Source organism: Capsicum annuum, chromosome 1, assembly GCF_002878395.1.
Source record: "Capsicum annuum cultivar UCD-10X-F1 chromosome 1, UCD10Xv1.1, whole genome shotgun sequence".
Lineage (NCBI taxonomy): Eukaryota > Viridiplantae > Streptophyta > Magnoliopsida > Solanales > Solanaceae > Capsicum > Capsicum annuum.
In genome coordinates, this window is record NC_061111.1 from 200,798,473 (window position 1) to 200,825,835 (window position 27,363).

Consider the following 27,363-nt stretch of genomic DNA (forward strand, 5'->3'; position numbering starts at 1 on the left):
GTAAGCACCAAGACAACGAAATGTAAAATTCATGGAAGTTCTAATCAAACTAGGTTTTGTTCAAAGTCATTTAACCTATTCTATATTCACTAAAAGACTTGGTACAACTTTGGTGATAATTTTGGTCTATGTAGATGACATGATGATTACAGGAAATGATATCAACCTTATTCAAGCAACTAAACACTCTACAGGATACTTTAAAAATGAAAGGACCTAGGAAATTTCAGGTATTTTTCTTGGGATTGAATTTGCCAAATCTCAAAAAGAAATTATAATGAATCAGAGGAAGTACACTCTAGAAATAATATCTGAAGTAGGATTAGGTGTTGCAAGATCGGTTTTTACTCCTCTTGATCCCTATGTAAAGTTGACAACTAAGGAGAATGATGAAGCAAATGGGAAGAAGAATGATGATAGGTTACTTGAAGATGCTACTAACTATAGAAGATTGGTTGAGAAACTCTTGTACTTAACAGTTACAAGCTCAGACATATTTTTTACAATAAAAATTCTGAGCTAGTTTCTACATCAACAAAAATAATTACATCTCAATGCTGCACTTAAACTTATGAGATACATAAAGGGACAAGCAGGACTAGGAATACTACTATCCAATAAAAATGACAAGCAATTGAAAGTCTATTGTGACTCAGACTGCGCAACATATTTGCATACCAGAAGATCAACCACATGATTCATGGTCAAATTGAGAAATTCACTCATATCATGAAATCCTAAGAAGTAGGGAACTATTTTCAAAAGCTCAGCTGAAGCTGAGTATAAGAGCATGGCAAGTGTTGTAGCTGAGGTAGTGTGGATAATTGAAAAGTTAGGAGCTGAAGTTCAAACACTAGTCATCATACATAGTAACAGTAAATCAGGTATACAGATTGCTGCAAATCCAGTACTACATGAGAGAATAAAACATATAGAATTGAATTGTCATTTCATAAGGGAAAAGACACAGTAGAGGTTAAGTGAAACTAGATACTTGAATATCGATGAACAAGAAATTAGCTACTCACTAAAAGGCTAGGCAAGACTCAACATGAGTACCTGTTGTCCAAGTTTAGAGTATTGTATTTGTTCATAACTTCAAACTTAAGGGGGAATATTAGAGAAAGTGTTATATAAAACTTGCAGGGTCAATGTATAAATAGTAGAAGTTAAGTTAGAAGATATTTTATCTTTATTGTATATATGTCCTTTTATACATTGCGTCAGCTAATTAACAAAAAATATTTCTCAAAACTGCTCTTTCTTGCTCTCCTCTTTGTATGTAGAATCTTTTAGAGTTCCAGAATTATTGAAGAAGATAAATCTCCATGGTTGGTATCTAAATACCCCGGGAGGTGATCTTCTATATGGCATAAAAATATTACTCACACCATTTTAATTTGTTTATCAAACGTTTCTTTTTAATCTTTTTCTTCAAAAAAAAAAAAACCCTCTTATCTTTTTTGACAATTTTTCAATTCTAACTTTCCATATGACATGTTTAAAGCCATATGATTAAAAAGTACTTGATACATTTTATATATTTTTAGTTTAAATCTGTAAGATACAAAAATCTTATGTGCTATCTTAAATATTAGTGTCAAATCAAAGTTAGACAAATAAATTAAAACGGAAAAAGTTGTAGTAAATAACTCTGATATGTGTCAGCATCAATACAGATTCATCACAATTCACAATCAAGGACAAGCTTAATCGATCGATGAAAGAGATATTACAACTCCTAATTAAATTACTCTTCTTTTGTCTCCTTCTTCGTGCCTAGTAGCTAGGATAATAATGTTTCCCAACTGGATTTTAATTTATTTTTTTTCATTTACATACGTACTATATCTCCAATAGATTTATTAATTTGGTGATTGTAACATGTATAAATAGGTCACCACTTTCCATCTCCCCTTCTTGCTTAATTCTCTTCACATGCATTTCCTTTACAGCTTTAACTTCCTTCAACTAGAAAACATTTACTAGTATTTCCCCTCTCCTCTTCTGACTTCTCCTCTAACTGAAGTTCAACTAGCAGTTTTTCCATCTATCTCTGTATATTTTGTGGTCTATAACGCAGCAAATTACAAATGGAGTACTGCTTAAACATTGACAAAATGGTTTGTATAGATGCACTTACCTTTCCTGTGCTTTTCATTATAACGCGCTCTTGCCAAATTCATTTTATGTTATGGGATCTCCATTCTCGATTTAGAGTTAATGAATTCAGAACGAGCTAAAATTAATACTAATGTATACCCATATATATTTAAGTTTATCAGGTTACATCCCTCTACCCCTGGTCTTGGCGAACCATATAGTCTAACACAAATTGTTGGGCTTAATCATTCCAAAAATACTTTTACTTAACAAAGCATGGTGTAATATCGTTAGCTTAGCTTTGAGTTAAGTCTGTATGATTTTAAGAGTTTTATTACAAATCTATAGTGACTATGTTCTAAGGAATTTTTACGCTACTAAAATATTTTAATCTGTTGTACTAGCAGGTAATTGTCTTAGCTTTTAGGTTATTCGTCTCAGTACTTAAATTGTTAGTTATCTTAGTATTTTTTTTAAAATGATTTTATAATTTGTTTGAAAAATAGATATCCGTGTATAGAAGTAAAAATATACCCCCGTAAAATTAAAATTTAATAGTGTCTTTCAAAGTTAACTCGTCGTGTATACTTATATTTCATAATTGGATACGAATTTCAGATGTGCAAGTTCTTGCAAAACGTGCTGTACTAGTGTAACGTTATGCTATGGCAAATTGATACCATAGAAAGCCATGGCTTGTTGGCTTTATTAGATACACATTCTGATCATGAGTATATCATATATGTAATATATAAGAGAAGTCAATCACGTCAAGTTATATTAATGACTCAGAAAAAGATGTTCAACTATAAAAGCATACGTACTACTACTACATTGATTGTTGCCAATGTACATTTATTACCCTGTTACAAAAAATTGTTACAATACTAACGTTGTAAAAAGACACAAATATAATATCACGTCATGTACCTAACTCGACATGCACCGTTGACGTCCCTTTCATGGAATTAAGGAGTAAGCATAGAAAAGGTAAAAATATTTGTACTAAAGGAGAAGTATTTATGTGAAAACATTGTATTAATTTAACCATCCTTTAGTAATAAAAGTGATCTGTGAAGACATGTGTCATGTACGGTCGTACGTACTTACGATCTACAGAATAGGTATAAACACGATGCAAGTTAATTAGATTTACCTTATATTTATTTTGTAAGAAGGCTTGCACATGACCTTTTGTCACATGACGACAACTTTTAATTAACAAAAAATATCAAATTAACAAATCTGTTTCCTTGTTTTCATTTAGAAGGATGATAAGGTAGGGAATATTCCACACGAAGAATTCACTCTTGATGGAACTGTTGATATGCATGGTCACCCTGCTGTGCGTGACAGGACTGGAAGATGGTTTGCTGGTGTTCTATTACTAGGTAAGTTTATTATGTAATGTAACTTTTGTGTACACTTTTTTTAACATGTAACTACTTACAGTAATTTTAATTTGGAAACCTAAAGATGCAACAAATAAAATGTTATAAAGAAAATCTGTATTGTCAATTTGGTGACTTTACTTTGTCTAGTAAGTAGTATTGATTTTGTTTTTGTTGTTTTTTGGATGATCTATAGTGAATCAAGGTTTAGCAACACTAGCATTCTTTGGGGTTGGAGTGAATCTAGTCCTATTTCTTACAAGAGTTATGGGGCAAGATAATGCTGAAGCAGCCAACAATGTTAGTAAATGGACTGGCACGGTTTACATCTTCTCACTTTTGGGAGCTTTCTTAAGTGATTCCTATTGGGGTAGATACAAGACTTGTGCCATCTTCCAAGCCATTTTTGTCGTTGTAAGTCATTTCATACCTCGATTAATTTCTCATTTCACAATTCACACACGTCATATTATATTGACGGATAAAAAAAAGGCTTTTAAATACTTATTCACACTTGATATTTACACAAAACATGTAATATAATCTATTTAGTAGTTGAGAATAAAGTGAGAATGCGTATCACCAACCATGCATTAGTGTATAAAAGACACATGTTATGCTTTCATAGGTGTGGTGATAGTACTGAGTGTGGATAAGTCTATTACCTTGTAGTCACCTACCTCATTTTCCAGGCTACTAATCCAACTTATTATTGATAACTACATGTAGTTATCTTTTAGGTGACGCGAATAATATACAATTATTTTTTGATGCATAAAAATTGAACTCATGTTGCAATACTATCTAGGTACTAAGAAATTGAAATTTCTATCTTTTGCAGGGCCTAGTATCATTATCATTATCTTCATACATTTTCTTGATCAAGCCTAATGGCTGTGGAGATGAAGAAACCCCTTGTGGATCCCCTTCAAGTGTCCATACTGTGCTCTTCTATGTGTCCATTTACTTGATTGCTCTTGGTAATGGAGGGTATCAACCTACCATTGCAACATTTGGATCAGATCAATTTGATGAAGATCATCCTCAAGAAAGTCACTCAAAAGTGTCCTTCTTTAGCTATTTCTACTTAGCATTGAATCTTGGATCCTTATTTTCAAACACTATCTTAGTCTATTTTGAGGACAAAGGCATGTGGACATTGGGTTTTTGGGCATCAGCTGGCTCAGCTATTTTGGCATTAGTTCTGTTTCTCATTGGGACACCTAGGTACAGACACTTCAAGCCTACGGGGAACCCCATTTCAAGATTTTGTCAAGTGATTGTAGCTGCAATTAGGAAATGGAAGACAGAGCAACCTTCAAATGGAGATGATCTATATGAAGGTGATGGAAGAGAGCTTGCTGATAATAGCAGTCGAAACATACTGCATACGAAAGAATTTAGGTACGTTATTCTTATGAAGTTCAAACCTTGTTCTAAAATGTTTGTAATTCGTAGATTTATTAGCCATGTTAATGAGATGGGTGGATACCAATTACATGGAGCAATTTTTACTCCGGCTTAGCACCTCGTGTCCCTCCACCAGTTTCAAAAGCCACATTGGTTCAAGGATGGTCAATTAAATACCATTCGGCAAAAAGTTACACTTTACATATGTGAAATTTATGTTATTGATTAGCACTAGAAAACTTCTTATATAGCGGCAAAGGATTAAAAAAAAAATAAGTCATGGATTCCGGCATGTGATATTTTAGCATTTTTCCGAACCCCCTCATTCCAATGTTGCCTCTGCCGTTGCCTCGTGTGTAGTTCCCAAGTTGCTTGTTGTTCAGCGCTATGTTTACATATATGAAGGGAAAGTGGATGTACTTATAACAAAAATATTCTTGGTGACAGATTCTTGGATAAAGCAGCTATAATCACTTCAAAGGAGAGACTTGATAATCCGTGGAGCCTTTGTCCAGTGACTCAAGTGGAAGAAGTGAAATGCATCCTAAAACTATTTCCAATTTGGCTTTGTACAATACTTTACTCTGTTGTGTTCACTCAAATGGCCTCTTTATTCGTGGAACAAGGTGATGCCATGAAGACTACAGTTTCAGGCTTCCACATCCCTCCTGCAAGCATGTCAAGCTTCGACATCCTTAGTGTTGCAGCATTCATTTTCATCTACAGACGGGTTCTTGACCCTCTTGTTGCCAGCATAAAGAAATCATCTCCAAGAGGACTAACCGAGCTCCAACGTATGGGAGTTGGCCTCATAATTGCTATAATGGCAATGGTAGCAGCTGGTATAGTGGAGCATTTCAGGTTAAAATATGCCAACAAAGATTGTTCACATTGCACCAACTCGAGTTCTTTAAGCATTTTCTGGCAAGTTCCTCAATATGTACTGATTGGCGCATCAGAGGTTTTCATGTATGTTGGACAATTGGAATTTTTCAATGGACAAGCACCCGACGGATTGAAAAGTTTTGGAAGTGCACTTTGCATGACTTCAATTTCACTAGGGAACTATGTCAGTAGCTTGCTGGTTTCTATTGTTATTAAATTTTCGACTACCAATAAAATGCCTGGATGGATACCTGGAAACCTTAACAAGGGTCATTTGGATAGATTTTACTTCCTCTTAGCAGCATTGACAATAGCTGATTTTGTGGTCTACCTCATTTGTGCTAAGTGGTATAAGTACATTGAGTTTGAACAGAGAAGTAGTAGAACGCAAAATGAAGAGCAGCAGGGGGGTTTGAGATTCTTGGCTTGACTTTGGAAATTTCTTCAGAATTGATAAACAACAACGACAACAACAAATATCATCTCCCATAACCCAATGTTAGCAGGCTGATCAGCTGTTGGGACGAAAAACTCATTGGAACTATCAATTAGAGTGTAAAAATAATTCGTTACGTGTAAGAGGTTAGTGTATATAAGTTAAGAAAAATGACATGTTAGAGAAGAGTATGATCACTAATTTTCTAAGTTGAGCAAAAGATGTTCTGTGGGAATTAGTCATTGTGTAAAGTCTAAAGAAGATGGCCAGCAGAACCTCAAAGAAGAATGATATGTACCTAGCTATTCTTTGCATTTGTTATATTACTTCTCCTCCTTCCATTCCACATTCTCACATATCTTTTTTTTTTTTTTTTTACAAAAAATGACCAATTGAGCATCCACTTAATTTGCAATAGGGTAAAAAAAAGGACAAATATATCCCAAATTATAATAAATGATACGTATATATTTTTCATCATATTTTCGGTATATATATGCATCTACAGTTAATGAAATGGTACGTATATGCCCTCACAGTAACGGTAGGAGCATATGTGTATCCAAAGTATGATGGAGGATATATACGTACCATTTATCATAATTCGAGTATATATTTATTTTTTCTCCAATAGCAATATTCTAAGTGGCATCTTGTCCATTTCTTTTTCTAAGGCAAAAAATTAATAGTTCGCGATAAAAGTTAATTGTATTTCTTTTATTGATTGATTGTAATGTCAAGCGCTATAAATATGTAGTGAAAATGCACATATATACATACTATGTTAATATAATTATGAGAATCTCAAAATAAAGATAATATTTGGGTATTATTTTAAAGTATAAATGTTACCTAACTAGTAATATTTACACAAGTACATTCAATGTGTGGTGTGAATTTATATAAATACTCAAACTATGACATGGTTTGAGTATTTGATATGATCAATTTAATAGGCGTTTCAATATTTAATTTGAGGTTATGATTTCAAATCAGTGTTTAAATATGTGATTTGAGATCATAATTTCAAATTTCAGTTCTTCAAAAAGTAAGATTTTGGATTCTAAATTGTGGTTACATTTTTTTAAAGGTAAAACTTGACCTATGAATTTATATTTTATTTTAGAAAAATTATCATCTTAAATTTTATAAAAAATATCTCAATAAAATATTCATGTTCGGTGTGATGAGATTTTTTATGCTATATATAATGATTATATTAAATGGTATCTATTTTTTTTTTTTTTTTCATAATAGCAGTATCTAGTTACTAGTTATCATTACTATTGTTTATTAGTAGAAATAAAATTATATATATTTATAAGTTTGCAATTACAAATATTTATTAATAAAAGCAACATAAAAAATATGATTTATCAGTATGACTTTATTAACTGCTAGTTTAGATATACGCGTCTCACGCGTGCACCTTATTTTAGTAAATTCAATTTTATAAAATCATTTAAAATATAAAAGGTATGACGGTCTTTCAAAATATTTATGAATTCTTACTTAGATTAAATAATCAAACCAAAAATGATTATAACTAAAATTAATTGTGAATTGAACTTTTATCCAAAAGGATACATACGTGAGTTAAGGAAAAAATTGCCAAAATAGTAACACCAATGAATTAAAGTTTTTAAAGATTTATTTAAGATACAATTTTAATTGATTTAAAATTCTTAAATTCCAGGTATATAATTCAAATAAGGAAAGGTTTGAGAATTAGGTTTTAATGAATTTTTAATTTTTAAAATTTAAAAAATAGTAAAAAGATGATTTTATCTATTGCATAATTATTCAATGAAGGGCAAAAAATTCAATTCACTCTTCAAAGGACTTCACGCTTTTAATATATTATAGATATAAACTATAGATTATAGATTATAAATATAGATATAGATAATTTTTATATATGGTAAAATTGTATAAGAACTGAAATAATTGTGAAGAGCTTTTATAATTTATGACAAATTCATGTTTAACTTTATATATCTAAATAAAATTTCCAAAAAACATCAATTTCAAATAATTTTAAGTAAAGATTTCATATGACATTTCCAAACATACTCCTGAAGTTACTTTTTTTTTTTAAAAAAATAAAATTATTTGTTTTTAAAATTATTCTTGGTTCTGACTAAAGGATTTTATTTTATATTTTATTTAAGGACATACAGAAGCAGCCATTAACCCTTTTAACATTTACCATCATCACTGGATGTTAAGAAAAATGACCTCGTTTTCATCCCAAATTATATTTGAAAAGTCAAAGTCATATTTAAACTATATTAGTGACTTATTACACATTTAAATTATAAAAAAGTGAAACTATTTACCCCGTCAGGCTACCACCATTTGCATGTTGTGTAGTGTTTTACACGCTCAGCACCACATCAGTAAAAAGTATCACTTTTTTATAATTAAGGTATGTGATAAGTCATTTATATAATTTAGGTGTAGATTCGATTTTTTAATTATAATTTGAGATGAAAACGATGTCTTTTCTCTTAATGTTTTTAACCGTTTACTTTTATTATTTAATAAGTTGGATACGCCTAAAATAAATTTAACACACGCATCTTAAAATGGAACCACAGAAAGGTATATTAAGATGCGTAATAAGTCACTTATATAATTTAAACATGCTTAAATTTTTCTTATATAATATCGCGTGGAAATAATTTTCTTCCCTTCCCTTGTGTTAATCATCATACATATCACAGGTAAAAAGATCAAGCTCCAAACATTGTCAAGCTCAGAGTGGGCAGCATGTGGAGGAACTCGGTAGGTTGTTTCTCTTCCAAACTCCTCACCTCCAAATCCTCTTCCTCTACTCGTATTCCTTTACTTCGTCATGGTGGCGTTGTTACCCGATCCACTTCTACAGCCGCCGGACCAGAGTCTACTCACCCCGCGGGTTCAGTAAAGGTAGGTTTGGAGTGGGTCCGAACCGGATCTCCCGGTTCTTCAGCGGTGGATCTTTCATCTTTTGCGGCTGCAACTGGTTGTTTCAAAGGTAGGGATGTTGTCGACATGGCTAAGCATTACGGCAGGTGTTATTCCGAGCTTTCTAAAGCTCGCTTAAGGTTAGGCACTTTTTTGATTTATTAATCCTCTTATTGAATTGCTAGATATTGTAATTCTGTGCAAGTAAACTGTTCGTACGAATTGGTATTGGAATGATGAGGACCGGATTAGCCTCCAACTCTGTTTGGGATTGATGGATTTTGTAAAGGAATTGTTTGCTGCTTGCTTATAACTAGCTGAATCTAATTATAGAGGCAACGTTGGATGGGGTGGAGGGTTGGCCTGTCATATACTCTTTGTCCAAAAGATGCATGTTGCAAATATGAGGATGTTGTGGTGCATGTGTGAACATATTAGGAGTGATAAAATTAGAAATGAGGATATTCGGGATAAGGTGGGAGTGGCCTCCCAAGATGAGGGAAGCGATATTGAGGTGGCTTGGAGATGTGAAGAGAATCTCAAGGAGATGTGCATATGCCCAATGTGGAGGTGTTAGAGGTTGGATATAGAAGGTACGAGGAGAGTTAGAGCAGCTCGAGGTTGTCTGTACCTGTATAGGATACTTCGTTGGCTGGTGCACTTGGCCCTTGTCTAGAAAGTACTCTCAGCCTCTACAATTCCCAGTAATGGGTTACTCTGTAATAGATTGCTTCGTTTCCTATGCTTTACTTTTTGGTTTCTGGGTGATACTAGGTCCAGTTCTAACCTTAAAAACATATTAAGAGGGTCCGAAAGTGAGAACTGAAAGAAGAGTCTGATATAGATCTATTGTTAAACTACAAGAAATTATTAAAACTCAATTCATATCCAGTTGTTTATAGATTTTTCTGTTTGTATGAGATTTATATTGCAAAAATACGAGAGTTGAAATAATAATTAAAATAAAGCTAAGAAACACAACAAAAGAAGTCGGAGATAGTTAGCTGTGGGCCAAATGTTAGAGGATGGAGTGTAATGGACAAACCAATTTATTCTTAGGTTATTGGTGCTATGGGAACAAGTGAAACAACTTTGTCATCAAGAGTAGTTAGTCACTCTTAAGGGGTTAGTGTTCTAGTAGTATAAGTTAGAAGATTAAAGCGTATTGTAAGCCTCGTTTGTTTAAGATTAAGATGTATGGTTCTATACATATTTGAGTGTAGGATGCTTTTTCTAGATATGATCGCTGGATAATTAAGACCCTTTATTTTTTCAACATCTTAATGTGTGTAATTAATTTGTATTTAAACGTAATCAATGTACTATACATATTCTAATTGTTCAGGCTCTTTTCTTTCCAGAATGTTAGCATATAAGCTACACCATATGTCACCACTCTGTAGTTTTGTTGCTTCATTTTTCTTTAATTACACTGTTATCAGCATGCTTGTAGTTGCAACCTCTGGCACTGGATATATCCTTGGGAGCGGTAGTGCCATTGACTACATGGGACTTTGCTGCACATGTGCTGGCACAATGATGGTTGCGGCATCAGCTAGCACATTAAATCAGGTACAATACTGGAATCTTGCTCACAACTACACTTCCACCTAAAGTGTTCATTAAAAGGAGAGTGGGTTGGCATGTTCCCAGCGGGGATCTGAACAGCCTTAGGACTTTAACCGTTACCATAACTATACCTCCATCGAAATGAGAATTATAGCTTCCCTCCAAGCCGAAAGTGGGAGAATCCCTCAGTGTGCTGTAGAGAAATATTTGCCTTTTCCTTCTATGTTTTTCTTTGCTGTACAATTAGTGGTGATGGAATTGTTTCCATCAGTGACATTTCGTGCTGCATGTACTTTTACATACCTTTTCAAGAAGTGGAACTCCATGCAATTAATAATTCTAGTGTTTGCCCTCAGGTGTTCGAGGTGAAAAATGATGCTAAGATGAACAGAACTAAGAAAAGACCATTGCCATCAGGACGAATCAGTATACCGCATGCAGTAACGTGGGCATCTTCTGTTGGCATTGTGGGCACTGCTTTACTGGCTAGCAAGGTGGACGGATATCCTTTGCAACTAGTCTAACAATATGTATTGCAATTTGATAAATCATCTTTCAGTTGCATGAATTAATGATTGAGGGACTGATGTTGCAATTTCTATGACAAGGTCTGTACAGGCTAATATGTTGGCAGCTGGCCTTGGTGCTTCTAATCTTGTGTTGTATGCATTTTTATACACACCACTAAAGCAGATACATCCAATAAATACATGGGTCGGCGCAATTGTTGGTGCTATTCCCCCCCTGCTTGGGTAATTGTTTTGTTTTACACTTTTGGGCTTTCTTCTTTATTAATCTGGGTTGCACCTAATTTGCTGTTTTTATACCTTCGCTTGGAAATGTTCATTGATAGGCATATCCATGTGCTGTATAATGCAGCAAAATTTCTAGTAGATTTCAGCATGCTTTGAGGTCTATATTTGCTTTGCAAAGTATTACTGGTTTGCCCTCTGTATGTAGCTACACTGCATGTAAAGTAATAATTCCACTTTCAGAATGATACTCTCTTCATGGAATATCATTATTTGAGACTCAGTACCTGGAAAATTCAGTAGTTTTTTGTTGCAGAAAGGGTGACATATTTTTTATTCAGCACCTTTTTGTTTTGAAGTGATTGTTTTTATGCAAATGTTATAGGAGTATAACTTACAGAAGATACTTGGATTTTGTTTTAGGTTAGCTATGCTTTCTGGTATTTTGTAATTGCTGTTATTGTCTTGGTTCTGCAGCTGATGCCACATCTGAAAGATTCTCTCTCCTTGTAAAGGTGGGCTGCAGCTTCTGGTCAGGTGTCTCTCAATGGAATGCTCCTCCCAGCTGCTCTGTATTTTTGGCAGATACCCCATTTCATGGCGCTAGCATACATGTGCCGTAAAGATTATGCCGACGGAGGGTATATACCTTCTCTTTTGAACTTTTGGTCATACAAGTATTAATTGTGTGATGATCTTCAAAGTCAACGCTACTGTACAGTGAATATAGCCATATAGTTACATCTTAATGGCTATATGCATCTAGAGGCCAAGGCTTTATCAAATAAAAAAACTGCATCTAAGGCTAAGGGTGGTCCAAACATGTGCTATCTTTAAAGAGGTTCTCAAGCTCTAGTCATCACGTGGTGATTGGTGAACAAAATATTTGGGCTTCTGGAGACTTATTGTGGGATAGGGGTGTGGGGGGCTTGAGTATTTCTTGATGATGCTTGGATTAAAAGTAAATGAGCTGCTTGACATAGTGTAGCATCTCTTTCTCTCATAATATCCAATGTTATATTTTTTTGAAAGTCGGCCCTAAGATTCTTCCTCAGCTTATCATTTCTTATTTTTGTACAGGTTCAGAATGTTCTCTCTTGCTGATGCTTCCGGTCAGAGGACGGCCTCTGTAGCCTTGAGAAATTGCCTATATCTACTACCATTGGGTTACCTAGCCTATGATTGTGAGTCATATTTTATATAGAAGTTGTCCCATTTATGCATTGTTCTGTGTGAAGATTTAATTGGCACAATTCTAATTGTCTAAGCTTTAAGGTAGTTGGACTTGTATGTTTCTCCTAAGTTAACTTAAATGGAATAATTGACCTTTATTTAGTAAATAATTTGATAATCAAAGTGCAATTAACCTTTTTTGGGGCGTGTTATTTTTTGAATCACGTTAAACATTTAAACTCGTCCTGGAATAAAAAAGCGCAAAGGTTTCGGTGAAGTACATAATTTGCGTAAAGTATCTATTTACATAAGAGGAGCCAACATACCTCCAATACAAGAAAATAGATAGTTGACTCTTTCCTTTGATCACTTGCACAAACGTTTTCTGCCAATTTGTGAAAAACAGCAGCTGGCTTAGCTGGGCAGCATGACCATGGGATGCACTTTTCTCTTCACATTGTGGTTCAACAGAAATTAGATGTTCTACTTGGTCTAAAAGCTCAATCAATGCCTGAAACAGGATATATAGACCTATAAAACACAGGGACTGCCAAAATATGACTGCACCTTCTGCACAATATGGGATTAGGAATGACTAACAAATGTTAATGATACATTAGCTGAAAATTCCAGAGCAGGCAAAGACCTTTTGTGTTGCCTGGAACCAAGCTGATCAGTGGCTTCATTAGGATCGATCACGTTGGTAGGCTGCATTAATTTCCAGAAATCATGAGAAACATATCTTCTACGAGAAACCTGACAGATTTTACTTGTTTGATGATGCAAATAGTACCTTATCACTGCCATATGTCAGCGATGGAGGAGTCTGAAAAGGACTCTGACTATTGATTACTTCAGTTTTGCTCTGGCAGTTAGTTAGAGTTTCCATTGTTTTCCCACAAATCCATTGTGCGATCTGTGTTTTTGTTTCTCAGACTAGTCCTATTTGAGCATACTAACGATTTATCAAGTGCCTTTGGTGGAGGTGAATACTGACACTTCTCAAACTTTGGTTGTGTCCCAGGAGGCATCTGTAGTAACATTAGTGTTATTATATTACAATTGTCAGTAACGGAACGTGTCCCAGTGTGCATTATATTAGTGTACCTTTTTCAGTGAAAATTCTTGAATGTATTAAGGAGTTGAACCGTGATGAATCGGCCAACACTTTTACCATCTTTGGTATTTGTTTGGACATGGCATGAAGTCGTTCATTCACTGGAGTCTCCATGTTACTTCATCACCTCCATCATCCTGGCTTTGCTTGATCAGCTAACAAACAACAGCATGTTAATTCATAAGTAACTAACACGTAAACTTGGGAAACTTTTGAATCAGTTAGATTTAATTCTTTCTTAATTCTTTCTCTTTCTTGAAATTGGTTCTAGATTGCAATGACTTGAATAGCAACTTCATGTTTTCATGCAACTGCTCAATGTGTCATTCATTTGTTGTGGAGTCGTGCACATCTGGTGCTGGCTTCTTAGTTTCGGCTGAACTTTGTTCTTATTTTAACCATGCTCTTCATGCTTCTATCTAAACTGCCTTCCGTCACGACCTTCTGTGTGCAGGGGGTTTGACATCTGGGTGGTTTTGCCTGGAATCGACACTTCTTGCTCTGGCAATCAGCGGTACGGCAATGTCATTCTACCTGAACCGTACAACTAAAGATGCTAGGAGAATGTTCCATGCCAGCCTTCTTTATCTTCCTGTATTTATGTCTGGGCTTTTAGTTCATCGTGTAACTGAGAGTGAGCAGCAAATGACTATGGAAAACACAGATAAGATTGTCGAGATGTTGCCTTCATTGGGAACTACAGAAGAGACACCAGAAGAAAAAAGGATGAAGCAGATGGGCGGAAATGGTCAACGTCGGTCACCTGTAGCATATGCCTCAGTTGCTCCATTTCCTTTCTTGCCAGCTCCTTCATATGCCGAGTTTTAAGTTAATTCCAATTTTGTTGTTTTACTACTGTAATAAAAATGGGAAGAGAATTACCCCTTTATATAGGTTTATTTGATGATATACTCGATAAAGGTTTAAGTATCCCAGGATGTGGGATGTCTAAGGGATTGGTTTCATCTATTATATTGTTTGGTCCACAAGTCTTTCAGCAGATGATGTATATGGATCAATGTTGTATCCTTAATTCGGTGATCGTGGAGATTCTTTTTACATGGTTGGCATTAATATTCATATTCGTACCCGATCCTTCGTAATCTGGGTTTTACTTCATTTGCCCCCTCTATTTGTTTATTTACTCATCTGCTTCTTCTAACTATACTGTTATTTCTTGTTTTTTTAGCTCAGAGCGGAAGTTCTGATCCATGAATTTTGTGGAATATTCGTTGTTTGTCATCATGTTGTGCTGCTTCTTTTTCCATTCACTGAATTTAACCCAACATTTATTTGGTTTATTTGTGTTATTTTCCTTTTTTTATATGTCTATATAGGGTTGTTATTAGTACTGAAATTAATGTGGGTATCACTGGTTATATGTACCTGAGCTAAAGATACTCAGGTTTGAGTATATGTGAAAATATTTGCAATGTAATTGTTGTGGTTACTGACTTTGTTATCAGTTTTTTTATTTTATTTGCCTGTGTTGTTGATGAAGCTAATGGGGATCAAGTAGACCAAGATCAAGTGCCTGCATTCAAGGAATTTAGTCTTGCCGAACTTTGGGCAGCAACAAATGACCTTAGTAGTGAATTAATAGTTTCTGAAAGTGGTGAGAAAGCTCCCAACGTTGTCTACAGAGGGAAGCTTCGTAGCAACAGGCTAGTTGCCATCAATCGCTTCTCTAGACAGTCGTGGCCAGACGCTCAACAGTTTGTGATAAATCTGATTATAAGTCCGTGGATTATATAGTCTTGATCCTTTTAGCCATTATCATTGGTGAGCCAGAAAGGTTTAGATTAAGTCTTGTGCTCAAAATTTGATGAGTTCATTGAGACACTGATTGGTAGCTGAACGCGGTCTCATTTGGTTTCCCAGTTCCTATAACACTCAGTATTAGTTAATATCACGATTCTAATGCAATTAAGTTTGTAAAGCCTTGTGTACATGCATGTACGTTACAAGTAAGCGGTAGATCTCCAAATATCAAAGTATCTTTGCTGTTCTGTCAGTTTTCTCTACGAACTTTTGGTTTAGTCCTACTCATGTACTGCAGGCAGAGGCAGCTGGAGTTGGCAAGGTTCGGCACAAGAGATTGGTGAATTTAATTGGTTGTGGTGCAGAGGGAGATGAACGTCTGCAGAATACATGCCTAATGATACTCTCTCAAAGGATCTCTTCCACTGTATGGTTTGGTCTTTTGCCTGATCTAGAAATTTTAAATGTTGAATTGCAAGGGGAAAAGCATTTTTTTATGCTAGTTCAATGGTCCAATACCGAGTCTTTCCCTTTACCTTATTAGGTGATGGATGTTTATATAATTAACCTAATGATACTGCTTTGGATCTGTTATGTGGACATAACTAAGACCCTACATTATCAATACATCCTATTCAGCGCTATTCTTATATACCCTAGCAAACGACCCCTGAGAGTTGGCTTGTATTACAGCTTATTCCAGAGTTACCACACATTTAACTGTTCAATTTGCCCCCAAAAAATGTTGACTTTATAGATGCATACTGTTAGTGCCTCCCGTAACTTCCAATCTCCAGAGCTCCTTCACTTGCCTTGTATTGGTATCGTTTGCTCTATATACATGTTTAAGCATGTACACAACATCTTGCGAGCTTATAAAATTAATTTTAGATATCCGAGCAGTTCCATATTTTAATGACTAAACATTCAGGTCTCATATTAGCATGCATGTCTTTTGGTGGTACAGGGGAGAAACAACCATTGCCCTAGTTGCATACTATATTGCATAGTCTCTGGATCATTGCATTGCTGAAAACAGAAAGATCTATCATGATTTGAATGCTTACAGAGTTCTTTTTGATGAGGTATTCAAACATAAAATCAGGAGAATTTTAGTTCATTTTCTGGTTCTTTTATTTAAAGGACATGGAACAGTTACAGCTTACCGAGGACATGACCCTAGATAGGAAGGTCTGGAAGACGCGAATTACGGCAGAGGATTAGGGCCTGTTCGGGTCGCTAATGTAGGGAGGTAATTGGTGGGGGTGTATTCCTGGTATGATTCCGTATTCAATGTTCTGTTCCGTGTTCCGTGTTCTATGTTTGTTACGAATCTGTGTGCTTTCCTCTGCTTTATATTCCTGCATTCCTGCTTTACTCTGTTTTATATTCCTTATGGCGGCAGTATCTATGTTATGTCATCTGCTTCTGTGCTGTACTATGTGTTTGTTTGATATCTCGTAACTTGAGCCGGGGGTCTTTCGGAAACAGCCTTTCTACTTCATCAGAGGTAGAGGTATGGACTGCGTACATCTTACCCCCCCCCAGACCCCACAAAGTGGGAATACACTGGGTTTGTTGTTGTTGTTGTTGTTGTTGTTTATTTAAAGGAATTAGATACCGTCAATTCTTATGCAAGTAGGTGGATGGGAAGTAATCATTTGTTTGGTCTAGTGTATGTTTCTATATCATACACAATTTGTTGACAGAAATAGTGGCGAGGCTCTCCAAAATGACATTTTAGCTGTACAGCAACTAAGACCTCTCAGTGGTGAACATTTAACCTCAAAGTCAGATAGTTTATAGGAGAACTAGTCATAACCATGAGTTTGGCATGGAAGTTTGGAGAGTTCGTATATGAAACTGTACGCCATCTTTCTAAATACCAAATGATTGCTTGCAAAAAAGTGGAGATTTTTTTTTCCTTGTCCAAGAAAAAAACAAGCTGCAATTTAGCTGTTCTGGTCCTCCATAGTTATAGCCCGAATAGTGATTGATCTTGATGGGTAGGTTATGATAGAGAAACTGAGAAATATGGAGGAGTACGTCACAGACCTAGGTCATATATTGCTCTCAGTTGCTTTATTTTGAACCACAGGTTTCGGGGAAATATCCCATCTCCTTATGACTATGGTTTTGCAGTATCATTAAACCATCAGTTTTTGGTGGTCTGTTCTTGAATTTGCTTAGTTTAATTGATATTTCAGGAAGGCGATCCTCGATTATCTAGTTTTGGTCTAATGAAAAACAGCAGAGATGGAAAGAACTATAGCACCAATCTTGCTTATATACCTCCTTAGTTTTTGTGCACAGGTATGTATACACATCACAATACACCACATTTTAGATGGATGAACTGATAATCATTTACAAATGCTTTGAGAGAAAACCCATTGCATTAAAGTATAAGCATTCTTTGAGACATATCAAAAGAATCTATTCTACTTCATCCCAAAAAAAAAACAAATGACTTATCAAAAGAAGTATAGCATTCTCTGTTGTCCTGACAATTGTGTTGTTATGAGATAATTTATGGATTAGAAACACTGAAATGATAATACTAACTCTCATCGTCCTGTGGGGAAAAAATATTAACCCTCATTCTTGTTTAATAAGTACACACATATTTTAAAGTGTATATTGTATACTAATTGTACTATGTCAAACTAGACATTCAACAAGAACCTGCATAACTAATCCCTGTGTTGCAATCCCGAGCATGACTAATCTCTGTGGTACAATCCCTGCATTACTAATCTTCGTAAAACTACTAGAGAGGGGATACTTGAACTTGATTTTCATAGAAAGGAGCAAAATGTGAGTAACAGTAGAGGATTGCAAATAGTTAAACCAGAATAATGCAAGTCGAATAAGGAGAAGGAAATCACCGAGTCTGAACTAAACTCCATAGAACGAGGTCCATTAAATAAGGCGAATAACCGAAGATGCTAGGAGAATGTTCTGTTATCTTCTTGTATTTATGTCTGGGCTTCTAGTTCATCGTGTAACTGAGAGCGAGCAGCAAATGACTATTAAAATCACAGATGAGATTGTCGAGATGTTGTCTTCGTTGGAAACTGCAGAAGAGACACCAGAAGAAAAAAAAGGATGAAGCAGTCCATAATTTTAGCCAACTCCAATTCTGTTGTTTTACTACTGTAATAAATGGGAAGAGAATTGCCCCTTTATATAGGTTTATTCGATGTTATACTTGATAAAGGTTCGAGTATCCCAGGATGTGGGGTGTCCAAGGGATTGGTTTCTTCTATTTTATTGTTTGGTTCACAAGTCTTTCAGCAGATGATGTATATATATGGATCAATCATCAATTTTTTATCCTTAATTCGATGATTATGGAGATTCTTTTTAACATGGTTGGCATTAATATTGAAGAATGTCTTTATGAAGTTCCTTGATGATCAATACAACAACATACCCAGTGTATTCCCACATAGTAGGGTCTGGGGAGGGTAGAGTGTACGCAGACCATACCACTACCTTAGGTGAAGTAGAGAGGTTGTTTCCGATAGATCCCCGGCTTAGTACCGATAACAGTATAACAAATACAAAAGATAAGTGCATATAAACTAGTACGGTATGCAAAATAAACTAACAGTATAACAAACACAAAGGATAAGTGCATATAAACTAGTACGGTATGCAAAATAAACTAACACCGCTAGCCACAAGATACTACAGCCACAACACCACGAACAAGAAACTCCGGACACAAAAGAACACTCCTCTACTATTACCAATGCACTCCCACCTCCTAACCCTCTACCCTAATCTGCGTCATCCACACCTTCCTATCAAGGATCATGTCCTCTGTAAGCTGTAACTGCTCCATATCATGCCTAATCACCTCCCTCCAATATTTCTTCGGTCTACCTCTACCCCGCCTAAAACCATCTATAGCCAGTATCTCACACCTCCGAACTGGAGCATCAGAGCCCCTCCTCATCACGCGCCCGAACCAACGTAACTTCACTTCTCACATCTTGTCCTCCCACTACCAAAAAATCGCTTGTTACCCACAGTTATTTAGCCACGGTTTAAAAAATCGTGACAAATTTAACAAAAAAAAAATAAAATTAGCCACGTTTAAAGGATTGGTACTAAAATACCGTGGCAAAAATGAGGCGGGAACATAAATTTCACTCCCTCCCATTCTTTTTCATTTTCCCCCATTTATTTAGGTTGAGATAATTTTTATTTTTGATTTTATATTGTCTCTCTCAACAAAAGCACCTTTACCAAAGCAAAAATGAGGAAAAATTTACAGCAGCCAAACTTTCTACAAAACTCCGTTTACTTCCCTGTTTCAAAGTTCAATTATTTTGAATTGCAGCAGAAAATGGTCATTTTTAGGTAATAAATCTCTGCTATTCAGATTTTCAGGTCATAATTTTTGTTAAATTGTTGATGTGTAGGGTTTCGATTTGTGCAAAATTTCTTTCACCTTTTTGTTCGATTGTTAATAATTGTTGATTTGTGGACAGCTATTGTTTTCAATTTATTTGAATAATTGGTATTATAGTCTAAGTATTTCCCTGTAAACCAAGAGTTTTAAGCAAAGAGTACATAAGTGGCCCAAATGGTTGGATTATATAGGATCTTAAGATTTTGATGAGGTCCTATTCAAATCAATGTCGGAAGCCGTTTTTTATTTCAGTTGTCTTATTTATTTCTATTCTTACCTTGTGCTGCTGATTGCTTCCCATGACTATGCAACCTTGAAGTGCATACTGCAAACCTAGCAGCCATGAACGAAAATAATTTGCATGTTTTACTAGTTCATTGATATATTCAAGTGGCAGTTTTGCATTGTCAGTCTGTAATATCGCATGAATATGTCTAAAGAATTTGATTATAACAATTGGCGTAAAAATCCCATAATCGTTTTTCTGTGTTCAGGAAATAAAGTTCGAACGAGTTGTCATGTGTGATAACATTGACGAGAAATCCACTTTTCAATCAAGTCAGGTATGTCCAGATCACACCATAATGTGTATAGTACGCCAGTATACACTTCTTATGATGATTCTTTGTTCTTTTTCTGTGAAGCTTGAGGATGGTGATATAATATGCTTTCAAAAATTTCTAACGGCTGAAAGTCAACAACAATTTCATTATCCCGATGTTCCTTCATTCCTGGAGTATGTTCACGATCGCCAGGTATGTTATGTGGTTTGTTGTTGTTTTTGTTGTATTGTATTGTTTCATTTGCTGTTTTTTATTTTTAAAAAAAAAAAAATTCAGAAAAACCGGCCACAAGTGGTTGTTGGTATTGTGTTCATTTAAGAAAACAAATATTTTTGGAAAGAAATTTTCCTTTCTATTATCTTCCTATTCGTTCAATTTCTTTGTTTCCTTAGGGTTTTTTTGGTCTGCTAATAGTATTGAGAGATCTTTAGTTGTTGATTGTTGGTATTGTGTTCATTTTTAGTTTTTGGTGTATTAAAATTGAAAATAATTTCTTTCTACATTAGATATCCTCTTATATTATCTGTAGGTATTAGTTAATAGCTTAAGTTTGTTCAGCTACGAACCTTTTCTGGTTGTGAAAAATAGGTGCTAATAGGAAAATTCACTTGCTCCACTCTATGAGAATTCCTCTCCTCTTTGTCATCTTTTACTTTTGAAAGTGTGCTGAATAAGAAAATTAAATTATATGGAATGAGAATAACACTTTATGAAATCCTTGCTAAGATTCAAAGCTTATGTACAAGTGCATTACGAATACTTTTTGATTTATAAAGTCATAATAAAAGAAATTTGATGTTGTGGAATAGGAGGGTTGAGAGTTCATGTTGAAGAAATGTCAAGAATCATTCAATACCTTTTGTAGACACGTGATTTTTGACCCTCCCTGAGTGTATTATATATATTTTTCAGTATTAAATATTTATATTTGATTTGATATTATTTTAATTATTATTTTATTTTAAATAAAATTTTAGTTAAAAAATAAATAACTAAATGAAGTTAATTTTAGGATATTATTTTATTTTATTTCATTTAAAAAAAAAAAGTTGAATTTTAAAAAAAAAAATTCTATCTTATTCTAACCTACCCCAACCACCCCTTAATTTTCCTCCAACTTCCTCAACCTCCCACACCACACCCCTATATATTACACACACAGAAAACACAAGAGAGGACACGGAAAGAAACCAAAAAAAAAAAGAATAGAAATTTAAATCAAAAAGAAAACAACAAGAGAAGACAAACACACAGACAAGAAGGGAGAAAAACCATAACACTTAGAAAAACTTAAAAAAAAAAAAAAACAAATAGAGGCAAAGAACGAGATTTTGTAAAAAAAAAAAATCAAAAGAGAGCAAACTTAGAGTTTGAGTTTGGAGTCTTGTTTGAGTTTCCGGTGATGGTAGTTCTATTCTCACATTTGTTTAAATTATTACACAGGTTCTTATTCAATTCATGAATTATTATTTTTATAAGTCTTGTGGTGAATCAAAGTATGTATAAAGTTAGTTCAATGGCTTCTTATATTATTTATTATGTTTAGTTTATTATTTTTATGTAATTTATGCTTTGTATCTTTATTTGTAATTCATTAGTTGTTTTCGAAATAATGTTAATTAGATTGATTTTAAATTTTAAATGAGATAATTTTTAAAATTCTTGGTGTTTTAATATGTAAAAAATTGTGTTAGTTGACATGCAATTAGTGTATAATTATTTTATAAACTATAATATGAGAATCATGCATGCATGTAAAAAGATTAAAAAAAAAAATAACGTGCATATGCATACACAACATTTGAGAGATAATTAACATATACTGTAGTCAATATTTTGTGATATTCGAAAATTTATTTAATCTTACTCAATGCTTTCTTAGTTCCGTAATGTGTAAAACATATAAGAAATTCAAAATTAATTATCATTATGTGTATGTTTCACGTATTCACTTTTGCCTTATCGTGATCAACTTAAAACACATAAATACACACATTTTATTTGCTCACAATTGAATTTATTTAAGTTAGTATTCTAATTGATAATACTTGTCTATATATATTTTGCACACACAAACAGAAAAACTTAGAGAATTATAAAGGGTGGTTAAAAAGATAAAAAAATGTTTTAGTATTAGTATCTCTAGTGTATTTTTCATTTATTTATATTTATTTTTTTTCTATTGGTTCATCCTAATAAACATTTTATAAATTTAATTTAAGAGGTTTTAAATTTTCACATTTATTAATGAAATTTTAAATATTCCGAATATTATAAATTTATTCTAATTTCAATTAGTGTTAAGTCATCTCATTTTGATTTCGTTTAATTCCTAGACGTATAGTATTATAAGATTAGCATAATATTAGTAATTTTATATATTATTTCCTTCTTATTTCATCATTTTTATTTATGGTCATTACCAAAATTTATAAAATTATTGGTTAAATTAAATAATTGCTTAAACGAATTTTGCATAAGGTTATTGTTAAAATTAAGAAATCTTTTAAATAAATAAAATTATTATGAGTTTATAAGTGACAAACCAAAGTTTTAACGTTAAGTAAATTTTAGGCACGTTCAAAATATTCGTCTCAATTAAGAATGCGGCGTACACATCTTTCTGAAATATTTAAAAATTCAAGGATGCAATAATGCACCTTGATAAATATTTTTCTAAAATTAATTTTCACTGATTTAATACAAGAGTTATAGATAGATTTTAGATATAAAAAATGAGCGAACCTAGGCCCCAACATAATTATCAAAATAGTTTAAGTGAGGATAAGTCAATAAAAGCGATCGTGCTAGAACATGGGACTCGAGGGGTGCCTCACACCTTTCTCTCAGTCAACAGAATTCCTTACCCGGTCTTCTATTTTCGCAGACCATAATAAAGAGTCATTTCCTTTTGACGATGGATTCAAAAAGGTGACTTGGAACACCATAACTCAATTTCAAGTGACGACTCTATAAAATAAAATAATCCATATTCAATACCGTCACTTTAATTGGAAAAATCCTTCGACTCCAATCGTTCGAGCAGAAAAGGAATGTGACACCTTTCACTGTAATGTGAAAGTATATTGAACCTAAGAGACAAGATTTGGTATTCCAATGAATCATAGTTTACTTGAAATGATTCTTACATGTTAGCTTCTTTTTATGCCATGGCAACAAATACAAGTTTTAAATTTATATCTATTCATCTCCTTTGTTTGTTTGAAATTGCGGGTTAACTTATTATTGACTAAATGGATGAACGATTTGGAGAAGATATTTTATAGTAATATTGTTGCTTAAGATTCTGCCATGATTCTGAAGCTAAATAGGATGAGTTGCAAAATGTAGTAGGGAAGTAACGTATTTGAATTTGGGATTAAGCTTCCGCTGCAAGATATACAGAGCAACCGTTTTGTACTGTTTGTCTTGATATTTTACCTAATCTAGTTCAAAATGCTTTATTCTATTTTGGAAATGACTTCATTTTGGAGCTTACTTATTCAACCACTGAGCACATCAAAAGTTAGGTCTTGAGAATATCATATTAGCTTTCTTTATCATATAGCTAGATAATATGATCTTTGAAGATCTTAGAGATAAGTTTTTTGTTGGTCACCTGTATCTTTTAGTTAAATATAAAGTTCTAGTATGGTCTGCGTACGCTTTATCCTCCCAGACCTCACTATGTGGGAATATACTGGGTACGTTGCTGTTGTTGTGTTGAGACTCTTTATGGCCCTTAAAGTTTTGATAAATTTTGTTTTTCTTTTCTGATAATTGGGTGATTCCGAGTATAATTTTATCAATCACATCTAACCTTTATACTATTAGTTTTAAAGGAGTCACTAGAAATGAAGTTAAAGGTGACAAAAAAATGAATCAAATGGCTAGCACATGTTTGAAGCAAAAAACAAAGCAACTCCCCTTCTAAATAAGAACCTGAGTTCTCTTACTCTTTTCATTTCTTTCATTGTTCTGCAAACACTCTGTGCTCTCCTTACTTTAAGATCTGTTGTGTCTTTTTTTTTTTTTGTAGTTAATCTATTGCTTATCAATGATTGCTTCTCTCAGTAGTTTATGTTGCTCGACATGCAGTCTTTTTTGAAACGAGATGTTGGAGCTGCATATTGATCTTTTCAGATTCTCAGCTACTGTGAGTACAACAAAATTTAGTCATTGTCATTTCTATGTTCTTTTCCTCAAATTTTTTTTAATATATTTATATTTTTGTAATTATTTTTGTACCAGATATTGTTCTAAATTAAGTTGCTGGTTAGCTATCACATAGAGGCAGATCACAAGTTAAAGGTGATTTACAAGTATTCAAGTTCTCATAGAGATGTTGCACTAAAACCTTCAGTCATTTTTCTGTTGGCTCTTCATGAATACATTAGTAATGACTTGCCTACTTTCAACTTAGATTCATTTTAGCCTTTACTATATTTTGAAATTACCATATATCTGGTACTTAAATTTTTTGCATTCCATTATACTACCATTATTGTAGTATCTTTTGTGAATATTCAAAGCGTGAAACTTATATTTTGTTAGTAAATTATTGTAAACTTTGATTGTTATAACAATTGTATATTATATGAGTGAATTAGTGAATGTGTATCAACTAAATATATTGGTACCAAGATTTGTGAGAAATAATTATATTTTTTTAAAAAAAAAATTATGTAATTTAGCCACGGTTTGAACCGTGGTTAACATATTAGATGAATTAATTATGTCTTAAAGTAGACACGATTTTGGTGTGGCTATTTAAAAATTTCAAATATATATTTTTTTATTTAACTCAAATTTACCAATGGGAGAACCGTGGCTAACGAAATGTTACCACGGAGGCTAAAATCGTGGCTAATTTCGTTGCCACGCCCTTTATGCGCACTCTAGTGACCGTGGCTAATGAAACGTGGCTAAGACTACTTAGCCACGATTTTGGTATCAAAACCGTGGCTAAACAATGTATTTTTTGTCCACCGCAACATTCTCATTTCCGTCACTTTCAACTTTTGGATATGGAAATTCTTGACTGGTCAACACTCCGCTCCATACAACAAAGCCGACCGGTCTACAAATCCCATCGTGAAATCAATCCCATCGTAACATTTTGTGTTAAAGTGATAAATCGTTAGATGGTTCAATTTTGTGTGGGTGATGCCGAGCATTGTGATAGAAACTATATTTAGCCAAGCCTTTAGAAGAAGGAAGAGACGATGCAAGGCATGGGAAGTTGCGCCGCTAGCACTTATGTGGATTGTATATAATGACAAATTCAAAACAAGTTACATGCTCGTGACCCACAAAAACTAATAAAGCCAACATTTTAAAACTACTAGTTTCTTTTCACAACTACATACCCAACATTTCTAACTTTACTGGCTTTTATTTGGCATAGATAAATCATTTTACATATTTAAGAGATATTTGATATAGTTGGTGAACACCAACATTATTGCATATGCAAATAGCTACAACATTAGTGTTGTCAAAGCACGCTTATACCCTGAAGCAAGGTGAAAAACATGTTTGAGCATTTATGGGCGCTTTAGTGCCGTCATCAAATCTCTAAGGCATATTTTTTCTTGCCAATGAGTGTTATTCCAAAGATGTGACACTAAACAATTGATATTTCATTTTATCATATTTTTTCAATTTCTTTGGCCATATATTTTATCATTTGTGCTTATGATTATTAATTTTGGACTACACATACATATTTGTATTTTTTCTTCATTTGAGCCCCTTTTTAATAAGATCTCACTCTATTGCATTTTGCGTTTAAAGCCCTAAAGGACCTTAAGAGTTTTTTTTTTTTTGCATTTTTTGCTTTTTTAACACTGTACAACATTCACATTGGTTCACCAACATTTTGCATATACATTAAAATGATCCAATTACATGAGAGAAGCATAACTTTATTTTTTATAACAAGAGAAGTATAACTTGACAAGTAACATTGTACAAGAAAGGCGGCTTATATAAAAACTTTAGCCTACATACAACATAGTAAGTGTTTACTCTCTACACCTAACAAAGTTAGATATTCCTATAAAATTACCTACTCAAATACAATGAATCTAGACAAACTTTAAACACAACTCCATTGATTTTCTTTATTTTCATCATTCCCTTAATTTCAAGGTGGTTAAATAACTTGAGTTCAGAAAATGTTACCTTCTCAAAAAAAAAAAATGAGTTCAAAATGTTTTGAATTAAGCTAAGTATTATTTTGAATTAAGCTAGCAGGATAAGCAGCTATGATCCTCAATAATATATTTTTCAGAAAATATTTTGACTTAAGCTAAGTAAGTTGAGAAAATTGAAGGAAAGGTGTCTTTTAAGTCTTGAATGGAGGATTGGTGACATTGACCAACAGTTAGGGTCAAACATCATTAGGAAACTTGATTAAGTTAATTGTGGACTTGATTAATATTTTTAAAACTTTCTAATCTTTTCAAAAATACAAATTAACCCAACCCACACCCCTCTTCAATCCAAGTCAACCACTCTCTCCTCTCTCTCCAGCTTCTCTCAACTCTCTCCCAACCAACAGTTCTGCAAAATTTCTCCCTTCAACCCCCGATGACTTCTACCTCCAGCGACAAATAGTTGGGCTTCGAGTTCCCCTCTTTTCTCCCTTCAATCCCCGACGACTTCTACCTCCGGCGACAAATAGTTGGGCTTCGAGTTCCCCTCTTCAATTCAATCAACTTATCTCTCATCCCTCTCTCGACAGCTTCTCTCAATTCTCTCCCAACCAACTATTCTACAAATTTCTCATTTCAATCCTCGATGACTTCAATATTCAACTACAAATAG

At 33.9% G+C, this 27,363-nt stretch overlaps 2 protein-coding genes and 1 long non-coding RNA gene across 4 annotated transcripts; all 3 read left to right on the forward strand.

Annotated features, from left to right (window-relative positions):
• Window positions 1-1,876: 1,876 nt before the first annotated feature.
• Window positions 1,877-6,571, forward strand: LOC107844099 (protein NRT1/ PTR FAMILY 7.3). Of its 2 annotated transcripts, none has more exons than XM_016688597.2 (5): window positions 1,877-2,123; window positions 3,371-3,494; window positions 3,691-3,908; window positions 4,336-4,898; window positions 5,352-6,571. In XM_016688597.2, the coding sequence occupies exons 1-5, from the start codon at window positions 2,094-2,096 to the stop codon at window positions 6,217-6,219; spliced, it is 1,803 nt and encodes a 600-aa protein (XP_016544083.1). In that variant the 5' UTR covers window positions 1,877-2,093; the 3' UTR covers window positions 6,220-6,571. The 2 variants fall into 2 exon arrangements, with proteins under 2 accessions (XP_016544083.1, XP_016544087.1); XM_016688601.2 differs by having other exon boundaries at window positions 1,884-2,123; window positions 3,374-3,494.
• A 2,295-nt stretch (window positions 6,572-8,866) lies between these two features.
• Window positions 8,867-14,904, forward strand: LOC107844092 (protoheme IX farnesyltransferase, mitochondrial). The gene is made up of 7 exons (XM_016688588.2): window positions 8,867-9,314; window positions 10,617-10,746; window positions 11,100-11,237; window positions 11,362-11,495; window positions 12,011-12,136; window positions 12,576-12,679; window positions 14,240-14,904. Exons 1-7 carry the CDS (start codon window positions 8,998-9,000, stop codon window positions 14,611-14,613), a joined length of 1,323 nt encoding a protein of 440 aa, XP_016544074.1. The 5' UTR covers window positions 8,867-8,997; the 3' UTR covers window positions 14,614-14,904.
• A 5,483-nt stretch (window positions 14,905-20,387) lies between these two features.
• LOC124888853 lies at window positions 20,388-25,062 on the forward strand. The gene is made up of 4 exons (XR_007047628.1): window positions 20,388-20,532; window positions 20,614-20,724; window positions 24,631-24,688; window positions 24,784-25,062. It is a non-coding gene; the product is annotated as an uncharacterized LOC124888853 (long non-coding RNA).
• Window positions 25,063-27,363: the final 2,301 nt, after the last annotated feature.

Excerpts from the sequence above, each read along its gene's own strand:
- LOC107844099 (XM_016688597.2), top strand. The coding sequence starts at position 2,094 with ATGGAGTACTGCTTAAACATTGACAAAATG. Across the intron at positions 3,495-3,690 it reads TGCTGGTGTTCTATTACTAG|TGAATCAAGGTTTAGCAACA; the intron begins GTAAGTTTATTA and ends GATGATCTATAG. Across the intron at positions 3,909-4,335 it reads TCCAAGCCATTTTTGTCGTT|GGCCTAGTATCATTATCATT; the intron begins GTAAGTCATTTC and ends TATCTTTTGCAG.
- LOC107844092 (XM_016688588.2), top strand. The coding sequence starts at position 8,998 with ATGTGGAGGAACTCGGTAGGTTGTTTCTCTTCCAAACTCCTCACCTCC. Across the intron at positions 11,238-11,361 it reads CTGCTTTACTGGCTAGCAAG|GCTAATATGTTGGCAGCTGG; the intron begins GTGGACGGATAT and ends AGGTCTGTACAG. Across the intron at positions 12,137-12,575 it reads AAAGATTATGCCGACGGAGG|GTTCAGAATGTTCTCTCTTG; the intron begins GTATATACCTTC and ends ATTTTTGTACAG.